Here is a 19,637-nt window from a genome sequence, read left to right as displayed (position 1 = left end):
CTCTATAATCTTGAGAAAAATTAAACCTAGGAAGTTTTACTCTTTTTTTGCCTTCTAAATTCTGGTCTTCATCAGATAAACCAGTCTTTTCTAAAGTCACTTTCTATTAAATTTACTTACAACTTAAATATCTTAAGATGAAAGTCATCATTATGATCCTTTTTCGTAGGTTAAAATAAGGTAAATAAAAATATTATAAATTATCAAAAGAAATATTTAATACTGAAAAACAATAGATCACCAATCTGAGTGAAAGTAAAATACGTGATTATATAGCCTCAAGCAGAAAAGTAAAATAAACTATCTTGAAGATAATATATGGAACAGGACCATTGGGATGGGCTAATGATGTGGCAGAATCCAGGTACTATCCTGGAAGTAAATAAAGAGAAATGTTCCATAAAGAAAAAATCTAGAAGGCAACAACCCGTGCTGATAGCATCAGAATAATAGCGCTTCTGGAAGTGAAGTTCAATGAGAACTCTTCAAGTGAATACCACCATTTTCAATTCTGTTGTAAATGCTTTTGACATTCCAGTTGTTTTCCTTAATTCTCATAAGATTCAAATATATGAGGAAACTCAAAAGTGTAATTCCATGTTCAGACATGTTCTTACAGGTTATTTATAATACTCAGGAAAGTTCCTAATCTTGATAGTGAAGATAGCTAAAATTGGGGCAAATTCTACCCCTCACCCTTTTCTGAACCTCAGCCTCCAACCCAAGTCAATGTACATGATCCTTTGACCTTTCCAGTTTGAGAACTCCATATTTCTTAACCTTTGGCATTTCAAAAGCATAGCGGTCACTCATCATTGAATGCTGAGAGGTAACCTTTTGTTTACAATGTCTCTACATCAGTCCTCACGTTCACTCTCGAGCCTCCTGATTTTCAGCTTTCTAATTTCTTTTCTCTTTGGGAATCAGTTGGGAGCAGTTGCTGTATTCCTTGGACGTTTATTTTTTATTTTATGTATTGTTTTACACTGTCTTCAAGTATGATGGATGTGTATGTATGCAGTCAATTCATTTTCTTTGTTGGGGAGACTACGCTCCCAAGATTGACCTGAGAAGCTTGTCAAGAGCCATTTGTCATGTAGAACCCTGAGCAAAATATGTCATTTTCTCCTCAATGTTTCTCCTCCTGATTTTGTAAGGGTAAGAAATTGCTTGTAAGAAAGCAATGTGCCTGATATCCTATGAGATTCCAACTAGAATAAATCTTGACCTTACTTCAAATTACTACTGGCCCAGGAAAAACCAGCATGCTGGCACAAAGGACAGAAAATAAAATAACCTGAGCTTCCTGGGGTTACTTCCTATCGTCCAGGCCGCCTGCTCTCATGGCCTTGGCCTTTTGCGTAACTTCTAAACAAATTCGACTCTTTCACACAGCAGCAAATTTAACCGTTGCTGTACTCTGGGGCTGTGCCAAAGAAAATAGTCTTTTGCATTTAAAGGAAAGAAAACAAGGTTTCACGACTCTGTAAATAGCAAAGAAAATAAATGACAACAACTGAAGGGTAAGGGGTAATACTTCCATACACGGGTTATTCACTAAACCCTGGAAATTTACCAGCAGGGTTAATGTGGGAAGATTAGCTAGATTTTTGCTTTCCTTGTTTGTTTAAAGAAACTGGGTGTGTTATTTCAAAGTCCTAAAAGAAAAAGAACTAGGGGCAAAAAATGGGGCTGTTAGCAATGAAGTCAGCAAGGAAGAAGGTCTTCTGGAAATCTGCCAGCCTGAATTCTCCCAAGTGGTGTTGCCCCATCCAAGCACACTCTCTTCTAGTTTCATAGAACGGTTTCTAAAGAAAATTAAGGATGCATGCAGCTCTGGGTGGCCAGAGGAAACGCATTCTCTGTTAGGAAGATCCGTGTCCTAGACTGGGTTTTCTCTAAGCAGAGGCTGAGACAAAGACTTGAGTGAAGGCAATTCACTTGGGAGGTGATCCCAGGGAGCAGGGCTAAAGGGCAGATCAAGTAAAACAGAGAAGGATGAAAAGCCAATAAAACAATGTGTTTTTATTAAATTGACCACCACTCTGGGGGATCCATAACATAGGACCTTCTGAAGGGACTCCTGTCCCCACTGTCCAAAGCTGGCCCCACAAACATGATCGCCCCCACTCTCAGGTTATACATGCCTGAGTGCCCAGGGAGTTCCTGTGGCGGTGCCATGCCATCGCATCAGAGAAGCCCAGGGCAGGAGACAGGAGAACTCAGTATGGGCCTGAAGCAAGGCTCTATGCAAAACAGATCCACACTTTATTGGAACTGGTCTCTGCAAGTGTGGCCAGAGTGAGAGATGGTGCTGAGAGAATATAGAATAGCACGAGTGATGTCCGTTAACAGTTGACCCCTTCCACCATTCAAATAGGCTCATGTTATCATTTACTTCTAAGTGTATATGTAAATGTTATCATTTACATATACAGTATATCAAAGTCCCTTCACTATAGTAGCCAGCCAAAACTCCACAAAGACTTAATACAAAATGGTTGGTGGGACAAGCTCCAAACACTGCGGGTCTTGATGCCGTGTTAGATATTCATCAGCCTTCTCCTCCAGCACCCAGTCTTGATCCCCCTCATCTTTAGGCAGCACTTTGGCTGACCTAGATTTCTTGACCCTCAGAGGGCAGCCCAGGCTTCACCTGCGAGATCTGCTTTGACCTTGTCAGGTCATGTTTCCTGTAGTTGAGTGTTCACCATTGTCAATAGGCATGGAAGCACCAAGAGATGCTTCAAGGAATCCCCAGGTTTCTGGATATGTCCCTTGCTTACTCCATTGTATAACAATAACCCCTACTCTCATGGTAACCAGTGACGGTTACTCCTACCAATATTGAACTGTTGGTTGAACCATTGATATAAGGACCTCAAAGAACCAGGTGGTAGTAACATCTTCAAGTTCAGTGAAAATATTCTCTGGTGTATTCTCTTCAAGATAAAGGTGATCTGACAGTGCTAACATTTGCATGAACAGGAAGCACAAATTCCACAAGAAACTGGCAGTGATTGGCTACCATTCTTTCATGATTTTCTCTATTATTTCTGCTCTTTTCTCTTATTTCCTTCCTTCTACTCACTTTTTATTTAATTTTCTGTTTATTTTCTTGCTTTTCGTGGTAGAATGATATGTCATTGATTTTAAATATTGTTTTCTTTACTAACCTAAGCATTTAAAGTTATAAATTTTCCTCTAGCATGGCATTAACTGAATCCCATGTATTTTAATATGTTGTGTTTTCAATACTATTTTAAAATGTTTTAAAATTTCCCAGGTAATTTTTGAGCCATATGTTATACAGAAGTAAGTTGCTTAATTTCTCAATATTTGGAACTCTTCTAAATATCTTTTAGATATTGACTTTAATTCCATTATAGTCAGAGAATATATATTTAGTTTTTTAAATTTTTGAGACTTGTTTTATGGCCCAGCATATGATCTATCCTGGTCAGTGGCCACTTGTGCATTTGAAAAGTACATGAGTGCAGCAGTTGTTGGGTGTAGGGTTCTGTGAATGTTGATAGTTGTATTCAAATTCTGTATCTTTTTTCTTTCTTCCACTTGTTCTGGTAATTACTGAGGAAATTATGTTAAAATATAAACCTACAGCCCTAGCTGGTTTGGCTCAATGGATAGAGCATCGACCTGCGGGCTGAAGGGTCCCAGGTTCAATTCTGGCCAAGGGCGCATGCCTGGGTTGTGGGCTCAATCCCCAGTAGGGGGCGTGCAGAAGGCAGCCAATCAAGGATTCTCTCTCATCATTGATGTCTCTCTCTCTCTCTCTCTCTCTCTCTCTCTCTCTCTCTCTCTCTCCCCCTCTCCCTTCCTCTCTAAAATCAATAAAATATATATTTAAAATATAAACCTATACTCATGGGTTTGCCTATTTTGTTCTTAGTTCTATCAATTTTGCTTTATGTGATTGAATTTCTATTATTAGATGCATGACTATTTAAAATTAGTATTTACTAGAGGCCCAGTGCACGGAATTCATGCATAGGTAGGGTCCCTACCAGCTGCTGGCTGCCGGCTGGGGCCTTCTTTCCCCCAGCTGCCTGCTGCTGCCACTGGCCAGGGCCTCCCTTTGCACCTGCCTTGGCCTGGCACCGCCTACTCATCTGCTCCACTATCCTGCCACAGTCCCGCTCTCGTTGGGGCCCATCGGGGTTGGCAGCGCCTCCACTGCTGCCTGCTGCCAGCACCACGTCGCAGATGCCCACCATGTTCTGCGCCACCCCCTGGTGGTCAGCGCATGTCTAACTCCTGGTTGGTCGAACTCCTGCCTGTGGGGACAATTTGCATATTAGCCTTTTATTATATAGGATTCTTGATGAATCCACACTTTTATCATGCTAAAAAGTCCCTTTTTATCTCTGGTATAACTCCTTGTCTTGAAGTCTTCTTTGTCTGGTGTTAATATAGTCACACCTGCTTTCCTGCCCACTGTTGGCACAGAATATCTTTTCCATCCTTTTATCTTCCACCTATCTGTGGAAAATAAGATAGGATATTTGAAGTATCATGTTAACAGAAGCATCTGTTATAACCAATAATCCCTGTGATGGATAGGTTAGTATCCATTTATCTTGTTTATCCACTTTCTCTTAATCTGGGTTCTAATCAGATCTATTGGTTTGCTATGTTTTTCATATTCCCATGTTTGCTAAAAAGATATACATGTCCTAATCTTGGGAATTTGTGAATGTGTTATCTTACATGTCAAATGGGACTGGCAGATGTGTTTAAGGTTTAGGACTTTGAGAAGGGGAGATTATCCTAGATTATCTGTGGTCCAAATATAATCATATGAGTACTTAAAAGTGGAAAATCTTCTCCATCAGGGGTCAGAGAAAGGTTTGTGATAACAAAAGCAGGATCAGAGGGGTTTGGCATTGCTGACTTTAAAGATGGAGGAAGGGGTCCAGGAGACAAGGAATGCGGGAAGCTCCAGAAGCTGAAAACAGCAAGGAAACAGATTCTCTCCAGGCTCCAGAGAGGAGAGCAGCACAGATGACACCTTTAAATTAGCCTGGGGACCCTGTACGATATTTATAAGACAATAAATTTGTGTTATAAGCCACCATGTTAATGGTAGTTTGTTAACAGCAGCTATAGAAGATGACTATATCCTGTGATGCTAATCTTGGGATAGATGTACTTGGAAACAGAGACAGCTATGCAGGAGCATCTCACTCTGAGAACCGAAGTTCCTTGTAAGAAACTTCTCAGACTGAAAGTCAAGAGGATTTCTCAGCTCTACCTTCTCTACTGTTTACAAAAGTTCTCACAGATGAGGAAAAGACAAGCTCTGAGAATATTGTTTTCTTCAGCAGTTTGGATAAGAGAGATTTTATTTTTAACAAATGTGACTTATTATTTAAATACTAAATTAATTCATTAAAAATATAAGTAGGTTATGCCAAGGAAAGGTTTATTTTGGACCTGAAACAACTTTCAAATCTTTAGGCAATTTTCCTAAGGTTTTAGATCCTGTGAGACGGTTTCCATAGCAACAGGCCCATGGAAACTTCAAGGAGCTCTCACTATGAATGTTGCTGAAGATGTCCCTAGAATTGGTGGAACTGGACGACTGCCCAGGACACGATGCATTAATAACACCCAAGCTGACGGGGGTGGGGGGGGTGGGGATTGTAACTCAGAGAGGTAGATAGGGGAGAAAGAAGCACCTCACCAGTTCATGCCAGAACCAAATAAAACAAACCAAAATTCAGGTGCACCCTCTGAGTACATACATCAAGGCAAATCAGTTGAGAATATTGTTTCCAGCCTCCACCACTACACAGTTCTCCCAATGTAACGCCCTTCCCTCTGTACATTTTTTGCAGATGTTCTTTTAAAAATTAACTTCCTTGTTGAGACTATTATTAACATTTCTGCAATCTTAATTTCACTTATATAATAATGGGGGAGGATACAGCAAGATTGAAAAACAGTCAGAGCAATTTGCTTATCTACCCTCTTCTTGCAAGTGTCTCCTCCAAGGAAATCTCAGCCAGATTTTGCCTGGAGCATTTCCCAATTTCCAGATAAATTTTCTTGTACGAAAGGTAGTGTAAAGAGTATTTTGAATTTGAACTTAAGATCCTTTGCTTTTAAAATATACCCAAATACACAAAAATAAGATCTGAATATTAAGCCCAATCAATAAATAGGATCACCAAGAGTCCAGATGAAAAGCATTCATTGGCTTCTCTGCAATTGTTTAAGTTCAGTAAATGTAACAGCTTCAACATAGTGAATTGGGTGAAAAGAACATAAATTGACACAAAACAGCTGTTTCCAGCTAGGCTTTGCCTCATAATCACCGGACTATGAAATTAAACTAAAATAGAATCTATACTTTTAGGATATTGATCTGATTCACTCCTCCCCATTATTTTTTATCTTCCAATGTATTGTTTGATTGTTTCTTTCTCAGAAAAATCTAGATAAATCCAATGCAGTTCAGCTCTGATAAATAAGTCCTTTCTTCATCCAAAAAAAAATTAAGTTATCCTTTCTTTATAGTTTGGTAATACCTAGATGTAATGCCCTTTAAACAATATCCCTGCATTGAAAGGGAATGTTTTGTTTGAAAAATACATGTAAAATGGCCTTGATATATGAATTTGCTTTCAACATATATCGTATTTAAAATCAATCAATACAACTGACACCATTTCAAATATTTTTTTATGTGAAAAAAGATAAGCATTTAAAAGCCACTTCAGCAGCAAAATTAATATAATTTAACATTCACAATTATTTCTTCACAAAAGCAAGAAGGATGAATCATTCATACCAACAATTTTGGAAGATTTCTATTATCTTTATCTAAAAATTAGTCAAATCCTACACTTAGATTATTTTCTACTGAGAAAATGATTAATAGACACAACTTGGATGAATGTTGAACTCTGTAATTTGAAAAAACTGACTACCAGAAATGTTTGTATTTTTCTGCTACTTGTGTTTCCTTTCTTCTAGTGAGTCTCCTAAAATCATGCCTGTGCATGTACACACACACACACACACACACACACACACACACACACACATCTTCCAAAGCAATCCATTTCTTCGGAAAATGTTAAAGCTGGCTGATGACTCTCTTTGCTGAGCTAAATCAGTAAAAATTTTTCTAGCTGAATTACTTTCCCTATGGAAAGAAATAGTGAGGTGAAATGTTAAGTACAAGTGAAAAGCAGCTAACATTTTTGTCTTTTATAATTGTGAATGACAATGACATGGTCTGTGTCTTATAGCTCAGTTTTCAAAAAAGAAAATTTCATTTATCTTCTGTTTTCATTTATCTTTCATGAATTCCCATGGGAAAATACCATTGACAATTTAGGACTCTATAATATTCTGTACTTAAATACTTAAAAAATATCTACGATGAATTTTAATAAATAACAATAAGCCTCTAGTTTGGTAATTCCAGATACATTGAGATCCTGTGATCTTTGCTTTCTTGCTTGATAAGAAAAATTAAGACTGCTGTATTAAGCTTTTCTGTGAACACAACTACTAATTTAAAAAGATCTAAATTTGCCCTGACCAGTTTGGCTCAGTGGATAGAGCGTCGGCCTGTGGACTGAAGGGTCCCAAGTTCGATTCCAGTCAAGAGCATGTACCTTGGTTGTGGGCACATCCACAGTGGGGTGTGTGCAGGAGGCAGCTGATCGATGTTTCTCTCTTATTGATATTTCTAGTTCTCTATCCCTCTCCCTTCCTCTCTGTAAAAAAAAAAAAAAAATCAATAAAATATATTTTAAAATAAATAAATAAATAAATAAATAAATAAATAAATAAATAAATAAAAATAAAAAGACCTAAATTCAAAATAGGCCCTATCTGTGTCAACAGGAACAAATGTCCCAATTTGGGGATATTGTTGAGTCAATACCTCAATCTGTGGGGAGGGTCTGACTATTAATAATAAAATATGATGCTGAAAGAAAATACACTCTAACACCCTCCTTTACATTGCAGTCACAAGGAATAACCAAGGCCTGTGTATGGATTCTTTTTTTTTTTTTTGTACATGTCCAGTAATTCCAACACAATTTATTGAAAAGACTATCTTTGTTCCATTTTATCACTTTTGCATCTTTGTCAAAGATCTGACTCTATTTCTGTGGGTCTATTTCTGGCCAATCTGTTCTGTTCCAATGGTATGTTTGTCTGTTCTTTCACCAATACCACATTGTTGATTATGGTAACTTTACATAAATCTTGAAGTTGGGTAGTATCAATTTTCCAATTTTGTTCTTCTCTTTCAATATTAAATCGGTTAATCTGGGTCTTTTGCATCTCTGTGTAAACATTAGAATCAGTGTTTCAATATCCATAGAAAAACTTGTAGGATTTTGGTTGGCATTGCTTGAGTCTATGGAATAACTGACAGCTTGACAATATTGTCATGTCCATGAACATGGAAATTTTCTCCATTTATTTAGTTTTTCCTTGATAGCTTTCATTATGGTTTTAGAGTTTTCTTCATATAGATCTTGTACCTCTTTTGTTAGATTTATATCTAAGTATTTTATTTTTTGGTGCTAATGTAAATGGTAATTTTTTAATTTAAATTTTACTTGTTCATTCCTGGTATATAGGCAAGCGATTGACTTTTGTATGTTAACCTTATATCTTGATATATGCACTTATTAGTTCCAGCAGCTTTTTTGTTGATTCTTTTGGATTTTCTACACAGAGATCATCTCAACTGCAAATAAAGACAGTTTTATTTCTTCTTCCCAGTCTGTATACCTTTTATTTCCCTTTCCTCTCTTTTTATTATTCTCTTTTTCTATATTCCTCTCCCTACCCCTTCCTTTCTTTCCCTTCATGAATTTGAGGAAGTTTCTCTCTATTCCCAGTTTTCTGGGAGTTTTTTTTTAATCGTATATGTTGGATTTTGTCAGTGTTTTTTATGCATTTATTGATATGATCATGTAATTTTTCTTCTTTAGCTTGTTGATGCTATAGTCTAGAATTACATTAATCAGTTTTTGAATGTTAAATCAGCTTTGTAAAAAAATCCCACTTGTTTGTGGTGTATAATTTTTATACATTTTTAAAAATTTGATTTACTACTATTTTGCTGAATTTTTTGCATCTCTGTTCATGAAAGATATTGGTCTGTGGTTTTCTTTTCTTGTATTATCTTTGTCTAGTTTTGGTATTAATACAAAGCTGGCCTCATAGAATGAGTTAGAAAGTATTTTTTTTTTCAGCTTCTATTTTCTGAAAGATTATAGAAAATTGGCATAATTTCTTCCTTAAATGTTTGGTAGGATTTGCTGGTGAACCCATCTGTGCTTTGTGCTCTTTGTATTGAATGAAAGGTTACTTAATTTATTTTATAAATATAGGCCTATTCAGTGTCTACTTATTCTTGTGTGAGTTTTGGCGGATTGTGTCTTTCAAGGAATTGGTGCACTTTTTCTAGGTTAACAAATTTGTGGGCACAGAGTTATTTATAATGTTTCTTTATTATGCTTTTATTGTCCATGGAAATTGTATGTCCCTGTTTTCATTTTGGATATACGTAATTTGTGCCTTCTGTCTTTTTTCCTTAGTTAGCCTGTGTAGAGGTTTATTTATTTTATTGATCTTTTCACAGAATCAGGTTTTGGCTTTGTTGATTCTTTTTATTGATTTGCTGTTTTCAATTTTATTAATTTCTGCTTTATTTATTTTTTCTTCTCATCACTTAAGATTTAATTTTCCATTCATCTTATAGCTTCCTGAGGTGGAAGTTTGGATTATTGATTTTTTATCTTTCTTCATTTCTACTATTTCCCTCCAAACCCTGCTTTTGCTGTATCTCCAAAACCTTGATAATTGCATTTTCATTTTCATTTAGTTAAAAATAGGTTTTAATTTATCTTGAAGGTTCTTCTTTGACCCTTGTATTGTTTAGAACTGTGTTGTCTAATGTCTATGTATTTGGTGGAATTTCCCAGCTGTCTTTTGTCATTGATTTATAGTATAATTCCATTGTTATACAATTTCAATTATTTTAAATTTATTAAGGTGTGCTTTATGGGCATAATGTTGTCTGTCGAGATGAGTGTTTTATATGAGCTTGAGAAGAATGTTAATTATGCTGTTATTGGCTGAAGTAGTTTATATATGCCAATTATATCCTGTTTACTGAAGATGCTCCTCCGTGATCTTATGGATTTTTTTGTCTTCTGGTTCTATCCATTTCTAATAGAGAAGTGTTAAAGTCTTCAACTCTCCATCTGATTCTCCTTGCAGTTCTCTGAGTTTTGTCTCATATAATTTGACACTCTATTGTTAGGAACATACACATTAAAGATTATTGGAGTATTGAGTCTTTTATCTTTATCTAATGTCCATATTTACCCCTGGTAACTGCTCTGTTGGAAATTAATGTAGCTACTCTCACTTACCTTTCATTAGAGTTAGCATGATATAGCTTCCTCCATCCCTTTACTTTTAATCTATATTTTTTCTTTATATTTAAAGCAGGTTTCTTGTAGACAGCATATAGTTGGGTCTTATTTTTTATCCACTCTGAAAAGTGCCTTTTAATTAGTGTATTTAGGCCATTGACACTTAGAGTGATTACTGATATCCTATCTCATAAAAGAATAATATGCAAATTGACCAACACACAAGATGGCTGCCCCCATGTGGTCAAAGATGGCTGCCCCCATGTGGACACAAGATGGCCACGACAAGATGGCCAGCAGGGGAGGGAAGTTGGGAGGGACCAGGCCTGCAAGGGAGGGCAGTTGGAGGTGATCAAGCTGCAAGGGAGGGCAGTTAGGGGTGACCAGGCCTACAGGGGAGGGCAGTTAGGGGCAATCAGGCTGGCAGGGGAGTGGTTAGGGGGTGATCAGGCTGGCAGGCAGAAGTGGTTAGGGGCAATCAGGAAGGCAAGCAGGCAAGCAGTCGGGAGCCAGCAGTCCTGGATTGTGAGAGGGATGTCCGACTGCCCGTTTAGGCCCGATCCAGGTAGGATCGGGCCTAAACGGGCAGTCGGACATCCCTTGAGGGGTCCCAGATTGGAGAGGGTGCAGGCTGGGCTGAGGGACACATCCCTCCATGCACCGGGCCTCTAGTCTATAATAATAAAAAGGTAATATGCTAATTAGGCCGGATGTCATTCTGGACATCCTTCCTGACGAAGCCAGGGCTGGAGGGAAGCCAGCCCAGATCCTGGGTGCCTGCAGGTGGCCTGAGAGAAGCCAGCCCGGGTCCCAGGTGCCTGCTGGTGGCTGAAGGAGGGAAGACCGGGTCTTGGGTGCCGGAGGGAAGACAGTACCAGCAGCTGGGGGAAGGAAGGCCTACTCTTGCACAAATTTTCGTGCATCAGGCCTCTAGTAGTTGGATAAATATCTACCATATTTGCTACTGTTTCCTAATTTTGCCCTTGTTATTTGTTGCTAATTTTATCTTTTCTGCCTTGTGGTTTTAATTGAGCATTATATTATTCCATTTTGACTCCTTTCTCAGTATATTAATTATATTTCCCTTTTTAGTTTTTCAAGTGGTTGCTCTAGAGTTTTCAGCATACATACAACTAATCCAATGTCACTTTAACATAACACTATACTGTTTTATGGATAATGTAAGCACATTGCAATGAGAAAATATTCTTAATTCATCTTTCCATTCTTTGTGTTATTGCTGTCATTCATTCCACTATACATAAGCACATGCACACACATAGGCATACATAGTCTAATACATTGTTGCTATTACTTTGAACAAATTTGTTAGATTAATTAAAAGTAAGAAAATACTTATTCATTTTCTGATGTTCTTTCTTTATGTACATTCCAGTTTCTGATCTATATTATTTTCCTTTCTCCAAAAAGCTTCCTTTAATACCTTTTGCAAGGATGGCCTACTGGCAACAAATCCCTTCAATTTCTATGTCTGAGAATATTTTTATTTGCTCTTTACTTTCTAAGGATAATTTTGAAGGCACAGAATTCTAGGTTTGTGGTTTATCTCTCTCAACACTTTAAACATTTTACTTTATTCCTTCTGCTCACATAGTCTCAAAGAAGAATTTAGATGTAATTATTAACCTTGTTCATCTGCCTATAGATATGTTTTTCCCCCCTCTGGCTTATTTCAAGATTTAAAAAAAAATCTTTGATTTTCTGAAGTTTGAAAATGATATGCTTATAGGTAGTATTTTGGCATTTATCCTGCTTAATGTTTTCTGAGCTTCCTGGACATGTGGTTTAGTGTCTGACATTAATTTGGGAGAAATTCTGCTCTAGGAAGTGATATTCTCTGTATCTGCCTGTGTTTTGCCAGCAGTTTTCCCTGTGACCTCACTTCTCTGACATATCTAAGAAGAGTTTTTTGTTTTCTCAGTTTTCCCAGTTTTTTACTTGTTGTTAGGACATGCTGGAAGAATTTTAATCTTCTTATATGCCATGCCAGAAACTGGAAGTCTTTGATATTCAACTACTAAGTGTACAGTTTACACATGCAAACAGATAATTGCAGATTTGCAACCCAAATTGTGGCACTAACAAGTTCACATTTTGTTCTGAGCTTTGTATCTTTTGACAGGACAAAATTAAACCATTTACAAATGTAACAGAGTTAGAGCAGCCCACAAAATGTGTGCTCTTAATTAATCATAATTAGGATGTCCTACAAAATAAGTTTGAGTTTTCTATCACATTTTTTAAGAGACAATGATGGTTTTTCTTATCAAGTGCAAATGTACCAGTATACCTGACTCCTTGTGCACAATAGACTTTAGGGTCCCTCTGAAAGAAAGATGGCATAAATCAGTTGTCAAGTGAGCTTCATGAAAGAAAATGAAAATTTTTTCTCTTAAAAGTTAAAGATGCCAAAAGTTACACTTTCCTAAGAGAGAAAAAATATTCAAATTACAATTTTATCTTCTTAAGAGATATCACCAAATGTCTTTAATAAATGAATGTTGAATTTCTATATTTGAATTGTAAATTTTTAATAACAGCAGGACTTTGAAAATTTCAGTGTATTTTAGAAGCATTGAATGCTGAGCTTTATTTTTCAGTATGTACATTTATGAACCATACTGAAGTTAAGTATTGAAATATCCAGTAATAGGTGTTTAATTACACCAACAAGAAGCCAGTTTCAGATTACAGGCAGAAATAAACAGAGGTTTTGAATGACAGAAGAGTCTGAAGCTTAGATGTACAAGGAAAGACAAAAACCTAGTTCCAGAAGATGTTTTATAGACAATTCTTCTCTGTGATGAGTCCTCCCTAGTATATAATTATTATATAGTACATGATGTTAATATTCATCCAGTTTCTTTCCTGATGTGTTCTAACATTCTCTGTGAACATTCATTTTAAAGCATCATCTTGACTGGAATATAGTTATTGACTCAAGTTTAAACATTTACTTTCTAAAATGTTCAGAAATCCTAATTAGCAGTTGACTATCATAACTACATCTCAGTTAGTAGAACTTGCAGGAACCATTAACTGTAGAGAAGTCTCAATCAATATGTGGACTATATGCATCTCAGGAAATTTCCTGTACTTGATTCAAAATTGAAGAAAATAACTTAATAGCATGTTAAAAGGTTGCATTTTAGATAAATATTTTTTTCCAGAAAATTACAACTCCTTGACTATCATGTCTTGGCATCCACTGATTTGAGTTGGGAAACTTGCAAACATAGAGGTAAAAAAAGAGATTACTTTTTACTTCAAGGATTCCAACTTTCTGGCAGAAATCTCAAAACTGTTTTGCTAACATTTCTTCTCTTTTTGTTTTACCTTTTACATCAATATCAATATACTCTATCATTTCACCCCCTCTGGTCTTAGGCTATAAATCAAGATCTGTAAAATTATTTAATAAAGGAATTTAATTGCTCTGGAGGAAAAGGGAACTTTTCTCTCTTGAAAGCCAAGGAAAGATGGTGGCACTTAAACTATAGAGATTAAAAAAAAATAACAACACAAAAAACCCACACACAGTAAAAACAAAATGTAAACACTTAAAGTTAATTCATCTGGACTTTTATTTTCCTTCTAAACTACTGATTGAAATGCATAAAATATATATGGGTGTATTCAAAACAAATGAAATGCTGCAATCAGATGTGGTTTGAGCTTTGGCATTTTATATTTGTATCTTTTGGAAAGACTTTCTGTAGAACTCTCTGGTATTTTGGTGTGGACCCAAGAGATACTATGGTTCATATGTTCATCTATAATCACCTAAAAGAAAGCCAAGTATTGTCTCAAAATCAAGCTAAGCTGTGTTTTCTTACCAAACCTATTTATGTGTGGATATGGAAAGCTCAGCTAGACCACCCAAGTTAAAATTAAAGCTTCAATATCAAGATGAGAATCTCCTTAAACTTTTTTTTAAATGTTAATTTTCATTGTCTGCTTCTGTAGGTTTACAATGTTGGTGTGCTGATATAGCATTTGTTGGGTGCATATTGTCTGACTTGAAAACAGAACCAGTAATGTGATCTTTTATGACAAAGGCAGCATAATATCTATATGTTGTATTACATATTTTCATCACATACAGTGACTATTTTATGCCTAATTGGACATTTTTAGTGTTTGCCTTTTTCCATTTTTTTAATTAGGTAGAAATGTATTGCTAAAAATAGAGATGAATTCACATAGAGAGCTGGTCTTTGTGTTTGTATGTCTTCTATAGTAATGAGGTCACCTGGCTTCTTTCCTAGTTCTGACATCACATCTGTGTGACTTTGGATAAGTCATTTTCCTCCCTGAGCCAAGGTTTTCTAATAGCTATAATGAGTTAGTAATGTTATCTCTTTTAGGATTATGAGAAGAAAATGGGGTGAGGGAGATACAGAAAGTGCACAATAAAACGGATGTAAATGAAAATAAACATTGCGTAAGAGCTCAGCCAGAGAATTCTGAAAGACCTTGAGAGAAATATGAGCTGCTAGAAGGCACACCTGAATGGATGTCAAGTTAGCATAGAGCCAATTATATTTTGGGGGGAAAAAAAGGCAAGGAACCTGTTGCAGAACTCCACAGAAGACATTGTATTTCATATGAATGGTGGTTCCTGGAGCTCTGAAATACTCATGATTTTTTTGTGTGTGATGCCATCTACATACGCAGAATAAAGAATTACTGGTTTTGTCACTGGGAGTGGGACCACTGGCAGAGACTGGAAGCTCTTATAAACACATGTATTGATTTCTATCATGTCACTATAAGCAAACAGCAGGTCTATAAGCTTAGGCTAGTGAGATAAATAACAGATCAAGCAATTTAACAAGATATCATGGCATTTGGGAATTTATTCAGTACAAACTGATATTTGCAGGAATTCTCTAGACACTAATTCTATCTCTGTGTTTTTTGTATCAATTTTTTTTTGCTGTTAAATCTACCTTAATTAAGATCTACTTCTTCCCAAACAAATATCCTGAGTGGAAGTTTGAAGCAAAAAGGGTAAATAAAAAAGAGCTTACTAAATGTAGGTTCATGAAGACATTAATGGTTTGAAAATTCATCTCAAGTTCTATCTATTGAACAAGAACCATTTTCATCACCATGCTTATACCTCATCTGAAGCATTTTTCTCCATTACATCTCATAATCATGATGGTTCAGTAAATGATCCATATTTTATCACTATTTGCCAAGAAAAATCTTTCCAGAAACTACTTGTACTATTTTGTCAAAGATGAATAACAGCTAGGTGGCACTAGAGACAGTGGAGGTAAGAGGAGCTATTAATTCAGCCACATCTTATAAGTGAATATTAGTTATTTTGTGTAAAAACAACAACAACAACAAAAAAACAACAAGAGGAAGATAGAACTATAAAATGTCTTATTCCAATATTTGGAAATAAGGCTAAAGTTTGAGCCCTTACTTGACCTGAGATGGCATAACTCTGTCTCACAGATACAGTCTGAGATACAAAGTGCCAGGACAGAACTAAACCCATTGCCTATGTTGTCTGGCTTGGGAGTAAACTATTGAAAACTGCTTACAAATTATTGAGAATCAGAGATATTGGGGAACTCCAAAGATATGCTTTGTTAATCCCTCAAAAATACTATTGCCCAGGATGGTTAGAGCTAAGGTTGCGGGTTTGATCCCCAGTCTGGCACCTACAAGAATCAACCAATAAATGCATAAGTAGGTGGAACAACAAATCTATGTTTCTCTATATATATCCTTTCCTCTAAAATAAATAAAAAAGATTTCTAATGGCAAACTCTTTGAGAAAAAATACATTCTATGGATTTTCAAAATATCATTTTAAGTTTATAATAGATAGTGAACCATACAAAATTTCTATAAAGTAGCATGATTGATTAACCACATGTTTAAAGATTGCAGAAACTCTCTTCCACATGAGGCCTACATGATATACCTAAAATAAATAAGTAAATTAATTAAGTAATTAATTAACAAGGCAGAAAACACCAACAGGACACATAATTGGAGGCTATCCATCTAAGAGAATAATTCTGAGGCCTGTTTTGTCTTTTAGTCCACTGCTCCATGCTGGGGTATGAGTAGCAGGTTGCAATAATCCTAATTCTCTTATCTGTTGAGCTAATTAGAATGGAGAAATGTCCACCTCAAGCACAAACAAACAGAACATTCAGGATGTCCCTCTATAGGCAGTAAATAAATATGTCAACCTATTTTATAGTGCCATAAATCTAAAACCCTTGCATATTTTATATGTTTGACCTTTCTCTTGCTAGATAAAATAATCCCGTGGTTCTCAACCAGAGGAGATTTTTATTCCCACCCTCACTCCCAGGGACATTTGACAACATCTGGAGACATTTTTGGTTGTCATGACTGGGAGCAGAGGGACAACTGACATCTAGTGGGTAGAAGCCAGGGATGCTGTTAAACATTTCACAAAACACAAGAGGATCTCTACAACAAAGAATTATTCAGCCCCAAATGTCACTAATGCCAAGGTTAAGTCTCTGACCTGAGCCTATTCTCTCTCTGTGATGTAAGAGAGACATACTCACTCTGATCTTCTCAGGGCCAGGGAATCAAAAGAATGTGAAACAATAACATATTGAGGCACTTCACAAAGATGCTTGAGTGAACATCGCCCTTCCAATGGCGTGGCATTTCTCAAATATGAAACGGTGGTCACTGGTCTCTCAGAGAATAAAATATAGCCTTAGGAGATGATAACTTGATTGTTCTAGGGTCATCTCTTTGAAAAAGAACAAATATATGTGTTGCAATAACCATAACAGAACACTAAAAAATAATACCTTCCATCTATTACCTATTTCACATTTAAGCATTTTCTAAAGACAAAAGTAAGAAGAGTTGGGTTTGCTTTTGGTTAATAACTATGTTATTTTAGGACTTCTGGCAACACTAGGATCCTTCAAACCACAATCAAACAGCTTAATTTATCTTATGTTTAAAAATTTTGGTTAAGAGTAGGTATTAAGCATTTGGCAATTGTTTTGGGAATTTTAAAGGTTATTAAGTTCTGAATAACAGAGTCCCTTATGTTTTCCCACCAAACTTTTCCCAGCAGTGAATATATCTGGATCTTATTCTGGTTTTTTATTCTTTTTTTAGCTTCCTGAAATGACTCATGTTCAAACACGGCAACCCTGGTTGATGTTTCTCCTGCAGAATTTTGGATTGACCCTAGGTTGGCTTTCTCTGTTACTCTTGGCTATATATGAACAAAATATTAAAATATAAGTTAAAAGCCTCAAAATCCTTCAAAAATGAATTTATATGGTCTCATTTTTGTTCCTTTTGTTGTACTCTATAGTAACTTGTAAATTAAGTATTTTTACCTTTGCGAAGAATGTCTTTTAGTTCATTAACTTATTAATTTTATAATGCAATTTTGTGTTTGTAGTATAAACATGTCAGGTTGTCCTTAATAAAAATTTTGTTTTTAGTCTGCAGCATCATGGAAATCATACCTTTTTAAATTATTAGTAAATTCTAAATTAATTTTGGTAAACTTTCAAAAATATCATTTTCCTAATAAAATGTTTGTTAGTAATATGTGAATTGAACAGATGCCTGTTGGGATAAAATTTGCTACAACTTCCTGGATGTCGACAATATTTTTTTTGTGCGATTATAACCATAAGCAAACTGAATTCCAAATAAATGTAATAAAGTTTAGTTTGAATGTAATGGTTTGTATTACCTTATGTTACTGGATGTCGGATTCAGAATCAACTCTCACAAATATAGTATCGTTCACCTGGAAGCTTGTCTCACCGGTTCATAAATGCTTATAAACAGGCAAATTTGGGAAGTCTGAAGGGTAATATGTCAGCATTCTTCTATATAATCACCAAGTGAAATCTGCTCCAGGCAAGATAAAGCTCAAAAATTTTAAAAATAACAAAGCTTAAGTCAGGCAGTAGATTAATGTGTCAGCTCACACAGATTTAACAAGGCATGTTTATAGGAATAATATTACTGACAAGTGAGATGTAGTTTATATTCTTTCTGAGGAAACAACCCCCTAAGCCTTATTTCAGTAGGCTAGTTCATGACATATACAAGCAACATAACTAATAACCTAGCAAAATTATTAAAATAGAAAATAGCCCTGGCATTAGTCATTTTTCTTGGAAAATGGATGCCTAATATTTTTCTTACTTTTTCATGATATATATGGACAAGGGGAAAAGCCTGTTTTACTGCCCAAATGACTCATGGCACTCAATCAAACACACCTCCGCTACCTCTTACTCACCAGGAGGTAGATACCTTTGCCAGGTCCCACCCAAGCATAGTCTTTTTCAATCATTTTTATTTGTTTTCAAAATGAGGTGGGTTTCTTCTTCAGTTGTTTGTAGAGATTGATTTTAAGGGGGCATCATGATAAATGTAACAGTCCTCAGATGTTGACATACATTAGGATTAACTGGTGGATTTATTAAAATACAGACTTTTGTCATCCCTCCTGAGAGATTCTGATTCTGTAAGTCCTGGGGCCAGGAAGGGGTTGGGGACGGGAGTTGAGATTGATTTTGAACAACTTTCCAGCGATACTAATGCTGATGCTGCGGGTCAGGGCAACCTTCTGAGCTCCACTGGTGTGGTAGAAATCAGGCACACCTGGCTTCACAAAAGAGCATGCGTACAACTCTGTTGCCAAGGGGTTATGTGATTTTAAGTTGATTAACACGCTACAAACCTCATGCTAGATCTGAGTTCCCAGTTTAAAATCTCCTTCTCTTGACCCCCTTGCCTTTGAGAGCGCATCTATCGCAGGGGTTTCTGGATAAGGAATAGTACACATATTTGCCTTGAAAGGTAAGCAGACCTGACACTGGGAGTTTTGTCCTTCTTTTTTAGGGAATAACTTGTAGCCAAACAAAAACCCTTTGTACATGTCAGCACAGTGTGGAGGTTGCATAAAGTAGCACCTGGCACTATGGGTGTTCGGATTTCTATGAACAAGTCGTGATTTTAACAATGAGCCTTAATTTTAGCCAATTTAATTAGAAAAGCTCTAATGATGACTTTGTTCCAACGTGCAGTTTAGAGTAGTTTGGGGCTAGCTAAATTAAAATTTGCGATGTGAACGATTCACTTCATAACCTTCAAGTTAGAGTGAGTTTAATTTGTCTCCTA

At 36.2% G+C, this 19,637-nt stretch overlaps 1 protein-coding gene across 3 annotated transcripts in view; it reads left to right on the top strand.

Moving 5' to 3' along the window:
* The window catches only part of SLC39A12 (solute carrier family 39 member 12), a 73,687-nt gene extending 55,431 nt beyond the window's left edge, over window positions 1–18,256 (top strand). For 2 of the 3 annotated variants that reach the window (XM_080642721.1, XM_080642720.1), the window contains one exon: window positions 17,604–18,180. In XM_080642721.1, the coding sequence (XP_080498847.1) occupies window positions 17,604–17,732 (129 nt within the window). In that variant the 3' untranslated portion in view covers window positions 17,733–18,180. Of the gene's footprint in view, window positions 1–17,603 lie in introns of all 3 variants that reach the window. The other variant, XM_080642719.1, reaches the window with a different exon arrangement.
* Window positions 18,257–19,637: the final 1,381 nt, after the last annotated feature.

Source organism: Plecotus auritus (genome assembly GCF_963455305.1).
Source record: "Plecotus auritus genome assembly, chromosome: 1".
Taxonomy (NCBI): domain Eukaryota; kingdom Metazoa; phylum Chordata; class Mammalia; order Chiroptera; family Vespertilionidae; genus Plecotus; species Plecotus auritus.
This window is presented reverse-complemented; position numbering and strand designations above follow the sequence as displayed.